General features: G+C 45.9%; 1 protein-coding gene across 2 annotated transcripts in view; it reads left to right on the top strand.

The window, feature by feature from the left end:
• Entpd1 (ectonucleoside triphosphate diphosphohydrolase 1) overlaps positions 1-19,955 on the top strand; it is a 118,612-nt gene that overhangs the window by 95,307 nt on the left and 3,350 nt on the right. For both annotated transcript variants that reach the window (XM_048452849.3, XM_048452850.3), the window contains exons 3-9: positions 2,259-2,376; positions 6,304-6,454; positions 8,225-8,384; positions 9,332-9,571; positions 10,617-10,877; positions 16,730-16,849; positions 18,444-18,581. In XM_048452849.3, coding sequence (XP_048308806.1) covers positions 2,259-2,376; positions 6,304-6,454; positions 8,225-8,384; positions 9,332-9,571; positions 10,617-10,877; positions 16,730-16,849; positions 18,444-18,581 — 1,188 coding nt within the window. The remainder of the gene's footprint in view (positions 1-2,258; positions 2,377-6,303; positions 6,455-8,224; positions 8,385-9,331; positions 9,572-10,616; positions 10,878-16,729; positions 16,850-18,443; positions 18,582-19,955) is intronic.

Below are 19,955 nucleotides of genomic sequence, written 5' to 3'. Positions count from 1 at the left end.
GGAAGAGCACATTTTGAACTATGCAGTGCAAATGGGACTATTCCTCTGCTTTTCTTGCTTCCCTGTTAGAGATGAGTAAAACCTGCGTGTTCTAGGGCTAGGAATTCGGCACTGGTGAAGCACTTGCTGGTGAGCAAGAGGATCAGAGTTCTGGTCCCATAACCATACAAATGTCGGAGGGCAGGGCAGCCTGTCTATAATCTCACCATTCAGAAGCTGGAGATAGGAGATCCCATAGCAAACTGACTAGACAGACCAGCTATATTGGTGATCCCACCTCTGTAAACCAGCGGGAAAGCAACTAAGGAAGATCCTGGTGTCATCCTTGGGCTTCCACATGCACTCACACACATGTGCCAACATGTATGTGAACACACATACTCACAGGGCACCACTTACACATAGTTATGTAGGAAAACAAACTGTGTTCCATCATGTTGTTCTCATGAAGTCCATGGCAGACAATGCTAATCGACATCAGATTTATCCCCAATTTAGGAAAATAATCAAAAGTGAATATCAGTTTATCAAAATGGACTCTTGGTAGTTTACTCCAGGTGATAAATAGCTTTAAAAATATACTCCATAAACACGAAATTCCCAAAAATGTTCAAGGCAGCTATATTGCTAATAGTCTCAATTAGAAATGATTCGCTGTCCATCAACATCAGAATGAATAGAAATATAGTTTGTGCACATAGTGGGATACTCCCTAGCAATGGAAAAGCATGAACAAAGGGTACAGCTTAAATGCACTTTACAATGTAGCGTGACAGGGATTATACCGAATGGCTATGCTATGTGATTTCCCTTTGTTACAGTTCATGACAAAGGTCATCTGTGGTGTCAAACATCAGAACGGCCATAGATCCTTGGGGAGAATGACTAAGAGGAAGCCTGCTGGGGCTAGCAAGCTCTCTGTATCTTGATTTTGCCAGCGGTCAGATGAGTGTGCACTGGGCAGAAGTTCACTGGGGTGCATCCTCGCATCTGCGTGCCACACTAGAGCTGTCCTTGGCTTGTCCTGAGGAGGGGGCATCTCCCTGGAGCCTGGCACTCGGCCTTTGCTCTGTGTTCCACAGATAAGGCCTTGATTCTGGTCTGCTTCAAGCTAGAATTTTTTTTAACCTTCTGGTAGTTGCTTATCTATATTAAAATGATAAAATTAACCCCTGATAATTCATGTCTAAAATGCTTGACATGGTCAGCACACTCATGAAACCCAGTGTGGAGACGTTATTCTTCCCTTTTCTCCTTTAACCACCTAGTTCATCTCCACACTGCCTTTTCCTCTTATCCTCTGTGTGGCAGGAACACATGTGTGTGTGCATATGCATGTGGAGGCCAGAAGGCAACCTCGATGTCATTCCTCCTCAGGTGCCATCTACCTTATTCTTTGAGCAGAGCCCTGGCTGGGGCCTGGGCCTTGCTGATTAGGTCAGGCTAGCTGACCAGTGAGCCTCAGACCCACCTCTCTGCCTCCCTCTACAGTGTTGGGATTCCAAGTGTACACCACCATGTCTGGCTTCTCATGTGGATGCTGGGGCTCGAAGCGCTTTATGGCCTGAACTCCCCCCCTGCTTTCCCTCTCTCCTGATTCCCGTTATTCTTGCGACCTTCTCCTTTTAAAGAGCTGCGAACATGAAGCTTATTTACCTTAAAATATACTGAATACAACTTCACAGTTATTTTTGGAATAAAAAAGCAAGCACACTTAGTGTTTCTCTCTCTTAAAATACACTCCACAGTCACTGAACCCAAACCAGATGACCTTATATGCAGCCTCCGTGGGTTAGCCCAATGGTTTCCAGACTTGTCTGCACGTAAGAGTCCCATAGAATCTATGCTCATGACTAGACCACTTTTAAACCAGTGTCTGAGGTAATCCCAGGGTGTGGACAAGTTTGGGAAGCACTGAATTTATTTTCTGTTCCTTCCACAGTATAGTATCTCAGTTGCATCTGCACTAGAATAACTGAGCATTTTCTAAATAACCCCAATGGCTCGGGCCTGCCCTGGGCATGGCCCAATGTTTGTAAGATGCAGTCTACATTAAGGGTCCTTATCTAGAAGAATGGCACACTGGTAATCCTTGGGATTGGGTGACTCTAGTCTCCAGCGCCAAATGTTCCCCGTGGGTTAGAGTACTTTCTCTTTATGGTGTGGAAAAATTCCTGCCGCTGTCTACTTCCTTTGTAAGCTAAATATGGAGAAGCGTGTGCCATGCTGATAAACTTTTAAATTTGCTTCGCCCTCAGTTTGGGATTGTGCTGGATGCAGGGTCTTCTCACACCAACTTGTACATCTACAAGTGGCCAGCGGAGAAGGAGAACGACACAGGCGTGGTGCACCAGCTACAGGAATGTCAAGTGAAAGGTAAGATGGAGGCCAGGGAAGTGGGGCAAGTGGGACACGAGGGCCTGAGAGGCTCTGGTAGTACCCAGGAACAGAAGGAGCCAGCACAGAGCCACGCGAGGAACACAGTGGAGCCACCGGTACTTTATGGCCACTGTAAAATGACTTTGAGCCAGGCCTAGTAGCACAGGTTGGTGAACAGGAGGATCCTAAGCTTCAGGTCTCTGCCTCAAATGTGTCATGGATGTAGACTAGCAACAGACAGTGTCTCACATGGTCAGTTCCTATTACTGACAGTCATCATCACCATCATCATCATCATCTTGAAATCAATCCTTGAAAAATAAGCAAATTTAAAAATAGCTGAGGTGTTGAAATTGTGGCCCAGTGTTGCTGTCCAAGCTTTATAATCATGATGTCCTCAGTTAGATTTCCAGCAATACACACACACACACACACACACACACACACAGAGAGAGAGAGAGAGAGAGAGAGAGAGAGAGAGAGAGAGAGAGAGAGAGAGAGGATTGAGCAGAAATAGTTCTCATCAGCAGGGCTCTCCTGTGTGTCTGGCCCTAAGAACTCAACATGGGTTTTCTCGCTCTTAGGATCGATTGGGTGAGTCGCAGCAGCCATGTTTTAAAAATGAAAGCAGCAAGACTAAGACAGCAGGCCACTTGTTTAAAGTTACTTAGGCTGGCAACTGATGGAACTGGCTGTCAGACCCACATCTAAGCCAGTGGTTCTTAGACTCATGGCCCTGAACTACTGGGTGGGGGTAGGAGAGAAGGTGGACCTCTCAGAGCATGGATATGGGGCCCTCTACTACCAGAGTTTCTGGGGTCAATAGATCTGGGCTGGAGCCTGGAGATTTATGTTTCTAAAAGTCCCTGGGGGCTTCTGATGGTATGATCTCCAGTTCTCTTTATTTTTAGACTCAGCTCTGCAAGTTGGAGGAAAATCTTAACCGCTTTTGGTCTCTTCTGAGGCAGGGAAGAGCAGATCACAGACTTGTAGGGCTGGGGTCATCTAAACCCAAGGAGGGAAACAAAAGCCTGGAGGATTAGTGCCCCTCAAGTGGCAAGAATCTGGCTGGTGATCCAGGCCCCTAGCTGAGCTATAGGGCCATAAAAGCTTTATATGCTGATAACTGCCCCACCCCCATCCTCATCCCCCACCTCCAGCTCCCAGCCCAAGTCCATTTTAAGGTCACACCCAGAGGCTGGCTGACTGCCGTCTCCCTGGCTTGCTCCAGCCTGCTCTCCATCCTGCACCAGACACCACATCTCACCACCATCCCTGTGATCTTTGACTCTTGGCCTTAGGAGCCAGGAACATCCTGTTTCTTTTCAAACAGGTAATCTAGATTCCAGAAGAGAACTGGCTTTTTATCAGATGGCCTGTAGCTTCCACGGGTTTTTGTAGTTTGTCCAGGAACTAGGCAGGGTTGGGGAGAGAATGCCATGCTCCCGGAGCCTCTTGGGCCTGGCAGTAATGGGGCAGAGCTCCCCGAGTTCCTAGAAGTTCCACCCTTCACTTCAGACTCCACTTTAAAGTACAGTAAACGATTACAGCAGATGTCTTTCTTCTGAGACTCAAGCCATGGATGCAGGTGTTTGGCTCAACAAATACTGGAGTTTCTCCTCCAATCAGAGTTAACAAAACAAAGGGTTTTCTGAGTCAGAAGTGAGCTGCTAACACAGCGTGAAGTGTCTCATTGTGTTAAGCAAACAGGCTCTTGAAAAGCCCATTTGAATAATCACCTTGAAAGCGAATTCTTGCTAGGAAGCACTCTGGAATTCACCTCAAAGTGAGAAGGAACCGAGCAGTGCTAAACTCAGCAGGTCAGGAGTCCGGCTCCAGTGCTCTCCATAGCAACCATTAGTTTGCTCTAAAATGGAAATAACAGTAGGGAGGCATGGTGCTGGAGTGGAACAGACTCTCAGGACACGCAGGTTCTCTTTCTGTTTATTCCAACAAAGGAAGAAACGACATAAATTTTAGGGCACATGCTATGACATAGCAAGTTGGTGACCCGTTCTGTCGTTTCAGGAAAAGCCAGTGTGTGGGGTGCTTTACTTTAACTTTTGCACTAAATGTCATCTTTACCTCGGCCCTCTAGGAACTAATGTTGCTAATTATAACCCCATGGCAGGATCATCCATAAGTGGCTAACAGGCCACCATAGAGCCAGAGGGCATGACTCAATTGAATATGAAATTGCACCACCTTGTGGCTGAACTACTGAACACCAGGCTTCACCGGCAAAGATTTTAAAATTACATCACAAGCAAAGCATAGGCATTAGCTACATTTTTCACAACTATGATGAAACACTAGAGAGTTAAGGGAAGAAGCACTTATACTGGCTCTTGATTCTAAGGGAAGCAGCCCACCATAGTGGGGAAGCATGGGGACTGTGGTACAGTAGTGGTACCATATCCTGACTTATCCGGAAGCCAGGGTATGCTTAGAGCTGCAATAGGACAGCTCTGGAGGGGTAGAACCAAAATAGGACAGGTCTGGAGGGGTAGAGCCGCAATAGGACAGGTCTGGAGGGGTAGAACCAAAATAGGACAGGTCTGGAGGCTGGAGCTGCCATGGGACAGCTCAGCCCTGGAGGAAAGGTGTCCTGACTATTGGGAAGCTGGGGTGTGGTGGGGGATGGTCTCCCCCCAGGATATAGGGATCCTGCTCCTCTCCTGGAGAGCTGCAACAGCTGAGTTCTGCTGTGTTCCCTTACGGGAGTGTCCTAGCAGATAGCTCTCTGCCTCTTCTCCAGCCCAAGATGTTTCTCCTGCTAGCACTCTGCTAAAGGGTGAAGCCCCCTGCAGAAATGTGGCAACCTCAGCTGGCCTTGCTCAGCCCCCTTAAGGCTGAAGCAACCTAGCAAGGTTCTTCTGTTCTGCTCCGCCTTGCTGAGGCCCACTAAGGAGTGTCTCAGCAAGGTTTTTCAGCTTGGTCCCCTAAGGGATGTCCCAGCCAGGTTCTTCTTCTCTGGATGGCAAATGAAGGTCATCACTCAAGACTCTTTTGAGAAAGAGATTTATTAGGAAGGAGGAATCCAGGAGAGTGGCTACTCAAGGGTAGCTCGTAACTGAAGGGGTGGAGAGGCTTATATATTGCTTCTTAGGGGTGGAGTTTTCCCAGGGAGAAAGGGGATTGGTTAATTTTTCCCTGCTCAGGGATTGGACAGTTTAGCTAGTCAGGGGCAGAGATGGCTCTGATTTCATGGCCAATCTGTGTTTCTTTCACTGGTCCTTTTTAACTTTTTGATTCTCATCTTAGGACCAGGGCATATTTCTTTTACTGGCTCTAATTCGAGGGGCAAAGTGTGTTTCTTTGACACAAGTTGCACAGCCAGGACACATGTCTTTAGTCCCGGTTCAGGGATAAAGATGTTTCTCTCCCTGGCCTAGGTCTCAAATCCAGGGTGTGTTTCTTTCTCTGACTCTGGGTTCTGAGTCAGGGTGCTCAGTGATTGGTCGGTTCCCTGCCCCAGTTTTCCCTTTTACTCCACAGGGGCAGGAACTCTTCACATCTGGGCAGATGGGGAAGCAGGAAAGGCCTTGGCCAGCTTTCCCTTTCCCCTTTTTTGCTCAGTCTGGAACTCTAGCCCCAGGACCTTGCTTCCTGCATCTGCATCTTTCCCCTCCAGCTAAACTTCTCAGACAGCCTCACAGACACGCCCAAAGGGTTTTAGGGTTAGGATTAGGGCACTCATTAGTTCATTCACCTGGTGCTTCTTACTACAATTAACTTGACAATCAAAACTGACCACAATTCCCTCTAAGTAACGCAGCATAATATATGTCATATTGAGAAATGTTTCCTTCTGATTCTCTTAGCAAGCACGTTTCTTTGATATGGTTAAGGTATGCCCTACACATTTCTTTCTTTCTTATTTATTTATTAATTAAGATTTTCACCTTCTGTATCTTTCCTTAGGTCCTGGAATCTCAAAATATGCTCAGAAAACAAATGAAATAGACACATACCTGGCGGAATGCATGAAAATGTCCACTGAGCTGATCCCAGCGTCTAAGCATCCTGAGACGCCTGTTTACCTGGGAGCCACAGCAGGCATGCGCTTACTTAGGTAGGGCAGTATGTAGAGACTAGGGTACCAGAGTACAAGGCAGTGCCAGGGCACCTAGGATTATGGGACTTATAGCTACCTCACACACCAAATCCTGTGCTAAGAAATAAGTTTCATTAAGTATATATAATGGTAAGTCTTAAGTATCTCCCTTGGAGACATTAAAGGGGACAGATTATTGGAGAGAAAGATTAAGGGTGTGCACTCTGAAATAAGGGAATGAAGATAGAATTAATCAATATCTGGGAGAAAAAAGGCAAAAGAAGACCCACAATATCCCAAGACGAGTAGGTTCAGCTAACAAAGCATGGTTGGTCATCCCATTGGTACGTGAATTGTTTCTATCTTCCATCCATCCATCGAGGGTGTTGTGAGTGCCTGCTCAGTCCACAATATAATGAGAAGGTAACCCAGCCTTCAAGGGAATTAGACTTCCATCCAGAGCAATCTGTTGTTTGTGCAAAGCTGCTGTGGGAGGCCTGGCCTTGCTCAGGATGGAAGGTAGTCAGAATGGCTTGCCACAGCAGGGTTGCGTGAGCTGGACCAGGAAGGAGGGGCCAGAGGGGAAGGAAGGGCAGTGTTGGCAGAGCACAGCTGGCAGAGCACAGCATCCATTCAGCACCTGTGACATGTCAGAGAGGGCTTTAAGTGCTGGGGATAAAGTATTGAGCAAAACACAGCTCCTGACTCCATGGAATTTGTGCTCTAGTGGATGCACAAAAATAGGGAAATGAGAGAGACCAGGGCAGAGGCAAGGATTGTCATACATCGTCACATGCAGAAGGGTCTGCATGGGAAGGAGATGGGGAGGCAGTAAAATACTAATAGAAGCTTGTGTTCTCAACGCTGTGTCAATACTTGACACACATTATTTAATCAAGGTCGCTATGAAGCAAAGATATTAATTACTGGAGTTGAGCAATGTTGTCACTCACCTGAAGCCCCATGGCTGGAAAGTGGCAAGACTAGGGCAGTGGGTGGCAGGACCTACACTAGGAAGTGCCTTGTGGACTGCGCCAGGAAGGTTGGAGAAATGAGATGCTGTTTAAGGAAGTAACACAGTGTTGATACTAGAGGGGGGACTGGGACAGAGAGGCTGGGGGCGCTATGTCTATGTGAGACCCAGCAGGAAGAGAGGCTAGGGGCGCTATGTCTATGTGAGACCCAGCAGGAAGAGAGGCTAGGGGCGCTATGTCTATGTGAGACCCAGCTGGAAGGTGCTCCCTCTCATTCAGGGGTTCTCGGAGTTTCAGACTAGGTTTCGGGAACAGTCCACATCATCATAACACAATCCTAAAGACTCCCTTTAGGTCTCAAAGTTGCAAACAGACTTAAGAACTGAAGGATAATAGGAAGATTTTTCCAGGCTGCCTTCAGGGGACCTTGGGCATCTGTTGCTCGTTTCTACAGCCCTAACTGACGTCACTCAGAGTCTAAAGTATAAACAAGCAGGGGCCACAGTGATGGTTAATGCAGCGCATGCCAACCAGTTCTCAATGTGGCAGCACCAAGCTGCCACCACAGTCAGTCTGAAAACCTCTGGTACTTTGAACTGGGGAGCAAGGACAGACCAGTACTTTGGAAAGATACATCTACTCAGTGGCTGGAGGATTTAGATGTGGAGAAGCAGAGCCAAAAGGATGACTCCCGTGAAAGTCACGCTCCGGGCCCTTGTGTCTCCTATCCTAGTGTGTTACGTTCTCCAGCTGACATGGGTAGGGGGGACTACGAAGACAAAAAAATGATAACCTCACCTCTTCTTTTGTGTAGAATGGAAAGCGAACAAGCAGCAGACAGGGTCCTGGCTGAAGTATCAAGAAGCCTTAGAAACTACTCCTTTGACTTCCAGGGTGCCAAGATCATCACTGGCCAAGAGGAAGGTGCCTATGGGTGGATTACTATCAACTACCTGCTGGGCAAATTTACTCAGGTAAATACCTCACACCAAGGAGATGGTTCCTAGAGAGTCAATGCCACTGCTGTCTTAGGCAATATTTGGATCTTTAGCAAAATGAATGATGGACGACAGATGTATGAATGAATGAATGAATGAATGAATGAATGAGCAAACGAGCTCCTACATTTGCAACCATCCGTAGAGGTATATTTACTTTACTTTTACCACTGGAGAATATCGAAGCCATAACTTCATCCCTGGGAAACACAGAGGAGATTAATATCTATTTTAAAGATTTTATTTTTATTTTTAAAACGTATGTGTATGGTGTGCCTCTGTGTGGCCACGTGTACACAGGCGCAAGTGTTTTCAGAGGTCAGAAGAGTCTGTTGGATCTTCTGGAACTGGAGTTGCACGCAGCTGTGAGCTTCCCAAGGTTAGGAAACAAATCCAAGTCCTCGGCAAGAGCGGTATGCGTGCTTAGCCTCTGAACTTTGCCAGCCCCCATATCTATTTCACTTAAGGTCATTTTCATCTTATTTAAAGTAGGACCAACTGGGCAGATCTGAGTGAGACTGGGGCAGGAGGATTTCAAGTCGGAGTCTAGCCCGAGCAACATAGTGAGACTAGTTTAAAACAAAGCCGAATGAAGCAGTGTTTGTAAGTAAGGAGTGCTTAGGGCTCTTCTCTCTTCTCCTGGTGTAGCTCACCTCTCAGGACAGCACCCCCATTAGCAGACCCCACCCCCATAATGAAGCTTGAAAACAGAATGAATCTTTTCTGGCCTAGGTCATGTAGTTGGTGATCGAGTGGGGATTTGCTCTTGTTCTCTGAGCTTTGTGTTCAAAGCCCTCTTGCTGCCTGTCGATCTGGCGCTGACTGGGGAACCCGCAGCGGGCTTTGCCCCACTCTCTGACCCTGGCCCTCCATCTTTAGGAGGCAGGATGTGCAGAGACTTCTACTATTGTCCTTTCTTTCAGAAACAGGGTTGGCTAAACCTCATCTCAGCAGACCACCAGAAAGAGGAAACCTTCGGCGCGTTGGATCTTGGTGGCGCCTCTACACAAATCACCTTTGTGCCACTAAACAGCACTATAGAGGCCCCAGAAAACTCTCTGCAATTTCGCCTCTATGGTGAGGACTACACTGTGTACACACACAGCTTCCTGTGCTATGGGAAGGATCAGGCACTCTGGCAGAAACTGGCCAAGGACGTTCAGGCAAGTGCAACCGAATTCAGTTCTCCCCACATCTGGTCCTCAGCCCCCACATCCTGTTGTTCCCCCTTTGTAATTCAGCAATCGGTCTGAAGCTGGGCATTGTGCCTTCCAACCCTTCTCAGGCAGGACACCAAGCTCCATCTGGTGTACCCCTGTGAATCCACCCAGACATCCCCTCCCCTGTTTGTTTACCGCACTATCTCCAAGGACATCTCTTTTCTTGGAAATTAGTGTCTGGCCCCAGTGGTGTTGATAATGCGAGTTACACGCTAAAGTATTGTCGGGGGGAGGAGTGGCCAATTGAAAGTTTGTCCACACCATTTTTTAATCAAAGAGGGAAAAAAACCCCACTGTGTGGAAAATACAGAATTTGTCAATCAGCACTTTAAAAATTGTCCCCAGATGTTTTCTGTGGTTTGAATTCAAGAATAAACACTTGATGCAACGAGAGGACTGGACACACCCTGGCAAACACACACAGAGCGAAGTTGTCACGGCCAGCTGTCCCCTCTCTGGGAAAGGACAGCCCTCACCCCATGCAGTCTCTTGTTCTTAAAACCATCACCATCAAGACTGCCATCTTGAAGCAGGTGCAGCCGAGAGGTGCCCCCACACCCCCAAGTCCACACTACACTTAGCCATAACAGTCTCTCTTTTTCTCTTGGGGCTTAAAATCTGTTTGGTTTTTCATTCCTGGGATAAGAGCCCTGAGGCATCTTCCCTCTCCTGGAGCCCCCAGTCTGATGCGGGAGGAGAAGGGATGGCATGCAGACCCAGCTCCTTCTAGGCTGGAGTCTCTGGATGTGTGTCCTTGTGAGCCTGCTCCTCATCTGTGATCTTAGCACTAAGAGCCCAGGGACATTCCCAGCTCATGGCATTTGTGGGTTCATGCATAAATACCCTGATACATCATATGCTATGCCTGGGCCCTTGTCTCTAAACCTTCCTTTAAAAACTAATTCTGAAGGGGGATAAGGCAGGGCAGGGCCGTGAGAATGCCGTTCTGAGGACCATCATTTGGCATTCAAGTGCTTCTTCCATTCAGGTTTCAAGTGGCGGGACCCTCAGGGATCCTTGCTTCCACCCGGGATACAAGAAGGTAGTGAATGTCAGTGAGCTCTACGGCACCCCCTGCACCAAGAGATTTGAAAAGAAGCTACCGTTCGATCAGTTTCAAATCCAGGGCACAGGAGACTACGAGCAGTGCCGGCAGAGCATCCTCGAACTCTTCAACAACAGCTACTGCCCTTACTCCCAGTGTGCCTTCAATGGCGTCTTCTTGCCACCTCTCCATGGGAGTTTTGGAGTAAGTTTATGAAATGATGAGATATATCAGCTAGAGTGTTTTGGGTTATCAGCTGTGCAAGATGTGCCTATAAGGTATTTAAATAATACCAGCTTCTTTTCTTACGCATAGTAATATCTTTATTTTATATATTTATTTATTTATTGTGTATACAATATTCTGTCTGTGTGTATGTCTGCAGGCCAGAAGAGGGCACCAGACCTCATCACAGATGGTTGTGAGCCACCATGTGGTTGCCGGGAATTGAACTCAGAACCTTTAGAAGAGCAGACAATGCTCTTAACCACTGAGCCATCTCTCCAGCCCGCATAGTAATATCTTGATGCGACTGAGGGTTTGTCACTTGGTCTCACAATGCCAGTTTTTAGGATCACCTTCTCCGTTATCTTTTTAATTTTTCTCATGATGCTAAGAGTGTGCCTACAGCTCCAGGCATCACATCGTCACCAGCCGAGTCAAGGTAGGAAAGAGAATGACGGCGAGGGGTTTCTCTTTGTGTGCCTTTCACGCACCAGATGCCTCTCGGGGTCTGTTGGCCAGACCTTGGTGAAGTACACGTCCTGATGCCACTGATGAAGGGAATTAATAGGATATTTAGCTTAGGTTAATTGTCGTTTGTTCCTTCTACCTGGGTAAAGTGAGGGTTTAATAAGCAAGGAAGACAGAAGCTAGCTGCAGGATATATACCCCTCAGAGTAGGCGCAAGCAATGAGCTGCAAACCTGGGCTCAGTGCTAAGCACACAGAGAAGGATGTCGGAGTAGCAGCAGCCATGGGATGACGCCACTGAGGGATTTCTTCTCTAACAAACAGATAGGAAGCAGAAATTCGGGAACCAACAAGGGAGAACTTAAATAAGCACCCATTTCATTAATAGTAATAAATAAGCATCCCTCAAAGTTTGGAGAGCTGGAGGGTTATTGGATCCTGACTGCCCATTCCTTCTTTTCCTAAGCTCTCCAGAATAGGATAAAGTGTTGGTGCTGAGGAGGAGGAGATGCCCCTTGATCTAGTCACTGTTCACACTGCCTATTTGTTTCCCAAGACCAGGCACTACTGTTATCACAGTTAAGAAGTATATCGCAAGAGTTTCCCACCATCTGCCAAGTGCCAGCCGCAAAGCAATGGTTACAGATATATTCATTGTCTACAATATTGAGCAAAGGACCAGGGCCTTTATCTTCCTTTCTCTCCTTTCAGAAACCTGAGCAGAAGACAAGGGGAGGTTCAGTTTGGCCCCTAGACCTCACAAGAGAGGAGTTGGTTTGTTTGTTGGCAAGGTCTGCACGCCCAATTTAATGTCACATAAAGAGCTCAGGGAGAGAGCACCGGGTCTGTTGTCCTCAGACCTGACAGAACCCCTGTCCTGTGAGCTGTAGGTGCTCTCAGTTCTAGTCATCTCTGAGGAAACAGTGGGGGAGCCATGGACCCAGGCCTGCCTTGTGGCGAGACTACAGCTTTCCCCTTTGCAGGCTTCTGGGACAAGCACAGCTCAGTGATGACTGCTGAGTAGCTGTTGGCATCAATTCTAACCCGAAACCTGGCTTGGGTGCCATGTGGCTGACTTGGTACTAGCTTCCTGCCATGGGGCTTTTGGGAGACCAAGCGACCTTGCCTGACTTAAAAGAAACTTTTAGAAGAGGAAAGAAGGGAACCCAAGAGGGAGGCACATGGCTAAGGTCCCTGGAGACAGCTAAGGGCTTTTTCGTTCTAGTTGTAGCTAGGGAGGATAAAGCGAAAGAAAAGTGAATGCATTTTCCTATTAGAAGAATGCATCCCTGTCATTTCCAGAGCCAGTTAGCCCAGAGCTGTGAAACCAGAGCATTTGCGGAGGCAACTGCAGCCGGCCTGATGCTCTGTACCTCACCCTGTAAATGCAGCATTAAAATCAGTCCGTGTTCTCTAGTCTGGCTGTGCTGTGGCCTTGGCATCTAGATTGAATCTAACGTCAAAGCAAAGTGGAAACATCAAGAGGAGAGAGAACATCTGTTGAGAATTATTTATGAGGTAATTTAGAAATTGTTTCTTCGGAACGCATTGTACAACTTACATAAACAAGAAGGAGCAGAAATAGAGACATACAATGAAAGCTCATTTAAAATGCTTTATATACGCGTGTGCCCTGCCGGCCAATGAGCAACACGATGGAAAATCCACATGCAACAATTTAAAAATTACTTAAGCATTTATTAATAGGTGCTTTTTAACTTTGCATCAGGGATTTATTAAGTTGTCCAGACTGGCTTTTTTTTTTTCTTTTTGCAAGCTTCCTGGCTCCAACTCCCAAGTAGTTACTTGGGATGATAGACATGTGCCACGAGATGTCCCTTTCTTCCTCCTCCTCTTCCTTTCCCCCTTATCCTTCTTTTTGTCCTTTGAAAGAAATCAAGTTTGTGAGTATTTATTACAAATCAAAATTGAAGTTCTCAGTGTGACCAGACATGAAAGAACCTAAAATTCTTAAGGGTACAGTGAGAAAATCAAGGCTTACAAAACCACATTTGTCAGAACCAAACAGAGACATCTTTAGGGGAAATGCCCAAAGCCCCACTGCCTAGATAATGCCATTGTTGTTATCTGATCAAGGGACAAAAATTCAATGCCTAAGGTCTCAGCTTCAATCTCCCTTCTCTTTTTACTGCCAAGGAAGGCTTCATGCTCACCCTCTGTAGTTGGTCTATTGAATGGTGTATAAGACTGGCTGACATTTACTTGGCGGTTACCTCTGCCCAGCCTCAGTATGCATGGATCCTCGGCTGTTGGATTGGCTGTTTTTCTCTGTCATCTTGTGGCTCTGAGTATTCTGGGCATCTGTGTTAGTACAAGAAGTGAGGTGATACTGACCTGGAGGGGGCTTGGCGTCCTTGGGGCTCATCTGGATTTCTCTTATCATTTTTATTTTGTTTAAATATTTATTTATCATGTTTACAATGTTGAGCCTGCATGTATTCAGAAGAGGATACCAGATTTCAATCCAGATGCTTGTGAGCCACTATGTGGTTGCTGGGAATTGAACTCAGGATCTCTGGAAGAGCAGGCAGCTCTCTTAACCCCTGAGCCATCTCTCCAGCTCCTTATTATTTCTACTGCTGCCCACTCTGCTTGTTTCTGGCAAGAAGGCTCCTGTAGAGTAGTGATCTGTACCCACTGTCCTCCATACGAATTCTGTCGCGCTGGTCTGCTCTGCTGTCCGGTCCCCAGGCTGTCAGCATTCTCACCTGTTCCCACACTGTGTGTGTGGGGTGGACTCCTGTGGTCAGTGCTCATAGAATCGCCACAAGAAGTTAAGCAGAAACCCGCGTTCTGCAGGGCTAGCACTGTGGGGCCTGTCCGCCAGGAACACTTTCTGACGCCACCTTGCCTATTCCCCGCAGTTCTTTTGGAGACAGTGTAGAGGAACCCTGTTATGTGGCTGCGTTTAATGCTATCTGCTGCATGTTCACTGCCCTGAGGTGGCCTGCAGCAGAGCCTGTCACAGCTGCTGCCTGTACACCCTCATGTTCTCCTCCAGCAGCATGAAGTCTGTCTGTCTGAACACTGACAAGTTACTTGATGGGTTGTTATCTTTGGAGGCATCCGGGGTACAGACACATCCTCCTTGGTGGTGCTCACTTCTGCTGATGAAGTCATGTTCGTTTCTTACTAGGAACCATTTTATTGTCTTTCATAATGACATTTCTGGCCACTGGCTGCCACCACCACTGATACAAAGCAACTGGGGCCAAAACCCCCTGAGTGCTGCTTTAGAGGGCAGTGGTGATTTTTGGGTCCTTGCCTCACTGATCCTGGTGGCAGTAATGACAGATAGACAGTCAGTATCTCTGAAGTCTATTCTCTGTTCTTGCTACTGACCAGACTTTGAGCTCCCCACAAAAATTTAGCTGCTAGTAATATATTGCTGTTGACTAGACTCTTTGCCAATAACCTTGACAGCCAAGTAAAACATATTTTCTATGTTATGCATAGAAATAAGCAGTGGGAATATGTAGGAACACCAAGAGATAGCTTTTTGCCACTGTACAACTGCATTAAGAGATGCATAGTTCATGGGACAAACAGTAGTGCAGTGTGGCATGTCTGTCAACTAGAGGTTTGCGACACAAGAGCTCACCATGAAGCGGTGCGAAGGGCCATGCAGTGGTGACAGTCGGACAGTGACTGGTGTATTAGCCCTTGGTACTGCACCATTTAGGTTTCTCTTGAACATTAATGGTGTCCTACACTAGTACACATGAGTGCCGGTGTGCATGAGATTTGATCTTTTCTCTTAGATTTACATGTGTTTTGTGGTAGTAGATGATAAAATACCTTCAAAATCCAAATGTCCCAGTCTGAAACTCTCTGAGATCTGAGATTCAGATTTCAGAATGCTGTCATTTGGCCAATGAACACCCTCCAAAGGTCGGAGGGTGGAGGTCCTCGGAGGGAATAATCGGATCCCATTCTCTGTTTCTTTCTTCATTCCTGTGAGAACAACCCACAACCCCACGCAGGCTATTCCAGATGTGACACCATTGCAGCAGAATCAAAGGCAATTTGTGCTTTTGTGACTGGCCTGTTTCATTTAGCTTAATGTCTTCAGCAATCCAGTCCGGTCTGAACCCTCCAAGGGACCACAAAATTTTTGAGAATTTGATGAAAACTAAGAATCTTCCAATCAGAAAAATGGACATCAAGAAATAAACTGAAAACTCAGCATAAAATTTATAATATAATCCCTTATGGTGAATCTGTGATCCCCAGCTTATGAACCTTTATCCCACACCAAAAAGCACATGGAAAATAGAAATTAAAGTCCAGGCCTGAGCCTAACTAAGCAGGACAGTGTCTAGGAGTGAACACTCCTACAGGCGCTGAGGGCCAGTCCGCACAAAAGTTTGGAAGGCAGATTCAGACACCAATGCCCAGACATGTGATCCCAGTGCTTACACCACCGCTACCTCCTGCCAGGGTGGAGTCAACCTAATCCCTGGTGTTTGGTAAACAGACAAGTAAGTTGGAAGGAATGAGCAAGACAGAATGCAGAAAGGAGTAGGGACATGTCAAGTGGTCAGTTTGGGGGCAAGTGCCTGAAGCCCGTCTCTGTCCCCACAAACGTGCATGCTTACCCTCACTTCATCTAAACAACAGCAATACCCACAAACAAGCTTACCCTTGCTTCACTAAACAATGTCCACACCACCTCAGTGCTTACACCCCATCAAAACAATGCTAACATCCCTCAGTGTGTGCTTACCCCCCCACCCTGCTCCATCTAAACAATGTCCACACCCCCTTGGTGTGTGCTTACCCCCCCTGCTCCATCTAAACAGCATCAACACCCACAAATGTGCAACACCCACAAACATGCTTAACCCCCCCTCCTTCTAAACAACGTCAGCACCCATCAGTGTATTTTGGTTGTACCTTTTATTGGTTGATGGATAAATTTGCCTTTGAGTTAACTTTCTTTGTTTTCCTAGAAAGCTGAAAAAAGTAGATTGTCAGCTATAGTACCAGACAACTATTTAGACTGGAAATGCGAGAAAAATCAAAGTTAAAAAATGAAATCTTACTCCATACAAATGAACCATGTGTCATACAAATGGACCAATGCACAGTTGCTTACTTTTGTTGCATTAGATATGAGTTCTAGATAAGCGAGGTTTTTAAAATTATGCGGTTTTAAAGAAGCTTCCGCTGGGTTTATTTTAGCTGAAATTGAAGCAGCCAGCTTGTTTCCACCGTGGGATTGCCACTAGAGAGTTCCCTTGTTGTTAGTGTGGGGAGTGAGCTCTGGAAGGGTCTGAGTCGAGGCTCCTGATGCTCCTGCATGTTGGACACAGCCTGACACTTTGCACTCTGCTCTCCCAGGCATTTTCAGCTTTCTACTTTGTGATGGATTTTTTTAAGAAGATGAAAGAAGACAGTGTCTCCTCTCCGGAAAAGATGACTGAGACCTTAAAAAGTTTTTGTTCAAAGCCTTGGGCGGAGGTAAGTGACCAGAAATCACAACTGTGAAATTGGTCCTGCACCCACAATGCCATGGAGGGCGTGAATCTGCGCGTGACTCTCTAGTGGGACTAGCAATGCCGTCATCGCTGTGCCCTGATGATTTATAGCGGCCCAAGCAACAGCCTACATTTCTCACTTAATGCACAATTTTGCAACAAGCAGCTGCTCCCATGGGTTTAGTAGATTCTGTCTCACTTAGCCATTGCTTCTTCAGTTCAGTTGCCATGGATACAGGATGGCTGCCATGGCCTTTATAGGTCAAAAGAAGGAAGAAGCAGGTGCATCTATCCTTTTGCAGGATAAAATAGACCATCCCAGAAATCCCTCATCAAAAATAAAATCATCCCTTTATTTTTAAAAGCTGATTTTTCTATTTTTTTATTTTATTTCTGATTGATACATTTTTATGATATTTCATATGATATTTCAATGTTATATGTACATCTGATATGATATATCATATCAGAATAATGATCATAATTGTCATCTTAATCATGTACCATTTATTTGTGGTGAGAGCATTCAACAACCTTTTCTAGGTTTTTAAATCTGTAATTTGTTACTGCTAATTATAGTCAAACTACCATACAAGAGAAGAGCATCGTTTATTTCTTTCTGGTGATGACCTATCACCTCCTTACTAACCTCCCTCCATTCCTTGTACCATTGCTTTTCCTGTTCTCTGATAGCCAACACTCCTTATCTCAATGCTATGAAATCTTTTGTGTACTATTTATTATATAATAATGGGTTTTGTTATGGATGGTTTACTTTTTAATATTCCATATAAAAATAATTCAGTATTTGTCTTTTTGTGCTTGGTTTACTTGACTTAATAATAACATTCTCCAGGTTCATCTGTATTGTACAAAATGTCAGATTTCATTATGTGGGGTGTGTGTGTGTGTGTGTGTGTGTGTGTGTGTGTGTGTGTAAGACAGACAGAAAGACAGACAGACAGACAGACCGACAGAAACAGAGAGAGAATCATCGAGTGAAAATGCAGGTCCTGAGTTCAAATCCCTGGGCGAAGAAGGCTGCCTTCCTCAGGATGCTGATGCTGTCTGTCCTCCAAGGGCTGACCTGAATGCTAAGGCTTTGCATTGTTTCCTTAAGATACCCATAGAGGCCCTGCACTAACTGTGAACACTATGTAAGACTCTCTGCTAAAACGGAGACCAGTGGACTTCCTTGAGACGATGCTTTCATGGCGTTTAATACGCTAATACATGTTGAGTTAATAATGTTGAGTTACTCCAAGCATAGGGGATGGAATTAGATGCTGAAACTGACTGTTTCTGAAGCTCCTAGATGGAAGAAAGGAACTACCTTTCCCCTAGAACACGCACTGTTCTCACCCAGAGTCCCTAGGAAGAAAAACTTCCTTGGGAGACCCATCTGAAAACCCTATGCCTTCTAAGGAGTGAAGCGCCATCCCCACAGCCTGTAGGAGAGACTGACCCTCAGATCCATGTGAGCTGGGACTTCTTTGGCTCTTTATTGGATCTATCAGTGAAAAGGAGCAATAGAGGTGCCCTCTCTACGGGTTTGATATTTCCCTCACTACTTCTAGGTAAAAGCATCCAATCCGAAAATAAAGGAGAAGTACCTGAATGAATACTGCTTCTCTGGGGCCTACATCCTCACCCTCCTTCTGCAAGGCTATAACTTCACAGGCAGTTCCTGGGACCAGATTCGTTTTATGGGCAAGGTAACTTGGGAATTGGTTGGGGATGTGGAAGTTGGGGACAAAGCAGTTTTAACTTAGAAAAGGTAGGAGTTCGAGTGATTTAAGCTTTGGTTTGACACCTGTTCCATCCACCATCCCGCCAGCTGGCATTGGTGTCAAGCCCTTCTGGGAACAGCAGGCTTGTTCTATCTATCTATAGGCTGCCTCTAATCATAGCTGTTCACATTCTGTCATTCACCTTTCCACACACACAACTCTAACTGGTTCTCGAGAGGTCAGTTTATTCATTTACTAGTATTTTATCAACCGCTGACCTGCCCTGACTTCAGAATTCCCCAGAGGCGCCCCTTTGTGACTCCGGGGAGGGCGATCTTGGTTTCTTATCAGCCTTGCTAATGGGGCTGTTGCTTGGCAGCACGGCCTCAAGTGAGACCTGGGAAGTAGTTTCCTTGCTGTGCTTCCCCACAGTGCCACCTGCAGGCATCCAGGAGTAAAGAAGCAAGCAGCCCATGCCACTCCCTTTGACGCCCAACACCTTGCTAGCCCCATGCCTGCTAATGCCTAAAATGTTTTAAAATACAGTGATCTCGGACAAACCAAAACATTAGCATCAGGATTATGGCAGCTCCGAGACATTCATGCAATAATACTCTCTTCCTAACGGATCTTGGTCATTCTAATGAACCTTTTCCTTATTTTAACACCCCAGGCTTCCTTCCATACTATAAGACTATTTCATATTTTTTTAGAAGAATCTGTGTTAAATTTGGTTGATACATTGGGCAGTGTTGATTTATATTCTTGGAATGCTACTGCATGATCTGATATCTCCAAGTCGGGGTGATGACTCCCTTAAATCTCGAGACTTCTTTGACATGTACAGTCAGATAAGGTTTCCATCCCATGTCAAGAGGAAAAAATAGTCCTTTCACACATTATTGTCAGTATGGGTTAGGGTCAGGAAGAAAGGGGTATTGTAAATTGGCACAACCTCTTAGGAGGTATTTTTTGTCGATATGTGCTGAAAGCCTTAAAAGTGTGTCTATCACTTTGTCTTATTGTTCCATTACTTGAGTACTAAGTAATTGGTTAAAATGGGTGAAAAGTGGTCTGCTTTGGAAGTGACAATCCAGAAATGTGTCAAGACAGCAGGGATAAAGTATTACTATGTAAATTATCCCAGACACAATTTATTATTTACTTATTTATTTTGTAAAAACAGCAGCAACATGCTCTCAGAGGACCAGAAGGAAATGTCACAGGAAAGGCCTGCGCAAGTCTGTGTGGCGCTGCCTGTAGAGCTTTGGGTTCCTTCTTCAGGCCGCCTGTTCTTGCTAACTTCTCTTTGTCACCATGGACAGCTCTTGTCATAAAACTTTTCCAAAATTATTATTC

The sequence above is a fragment of the Myodes glareolus genome, chromosome 7 (assembly GCF_982192425.1).
Source record: "Myodes glareolus chromosome 7, mMyoGla1.1, whole genome shotgun sequence".
Classification (NCBI taxonomy): Eukaryota; Metazoa; Chordata; class Mammalia; order Rodentia; family Cricetidae; genus Myodes; species Myodes glareolus.
The sequence above is the reverse complement of the archived record's forward strand: the minus strand, read 5'-3'. Positions and strand labels throughout refer to the sequence as shown.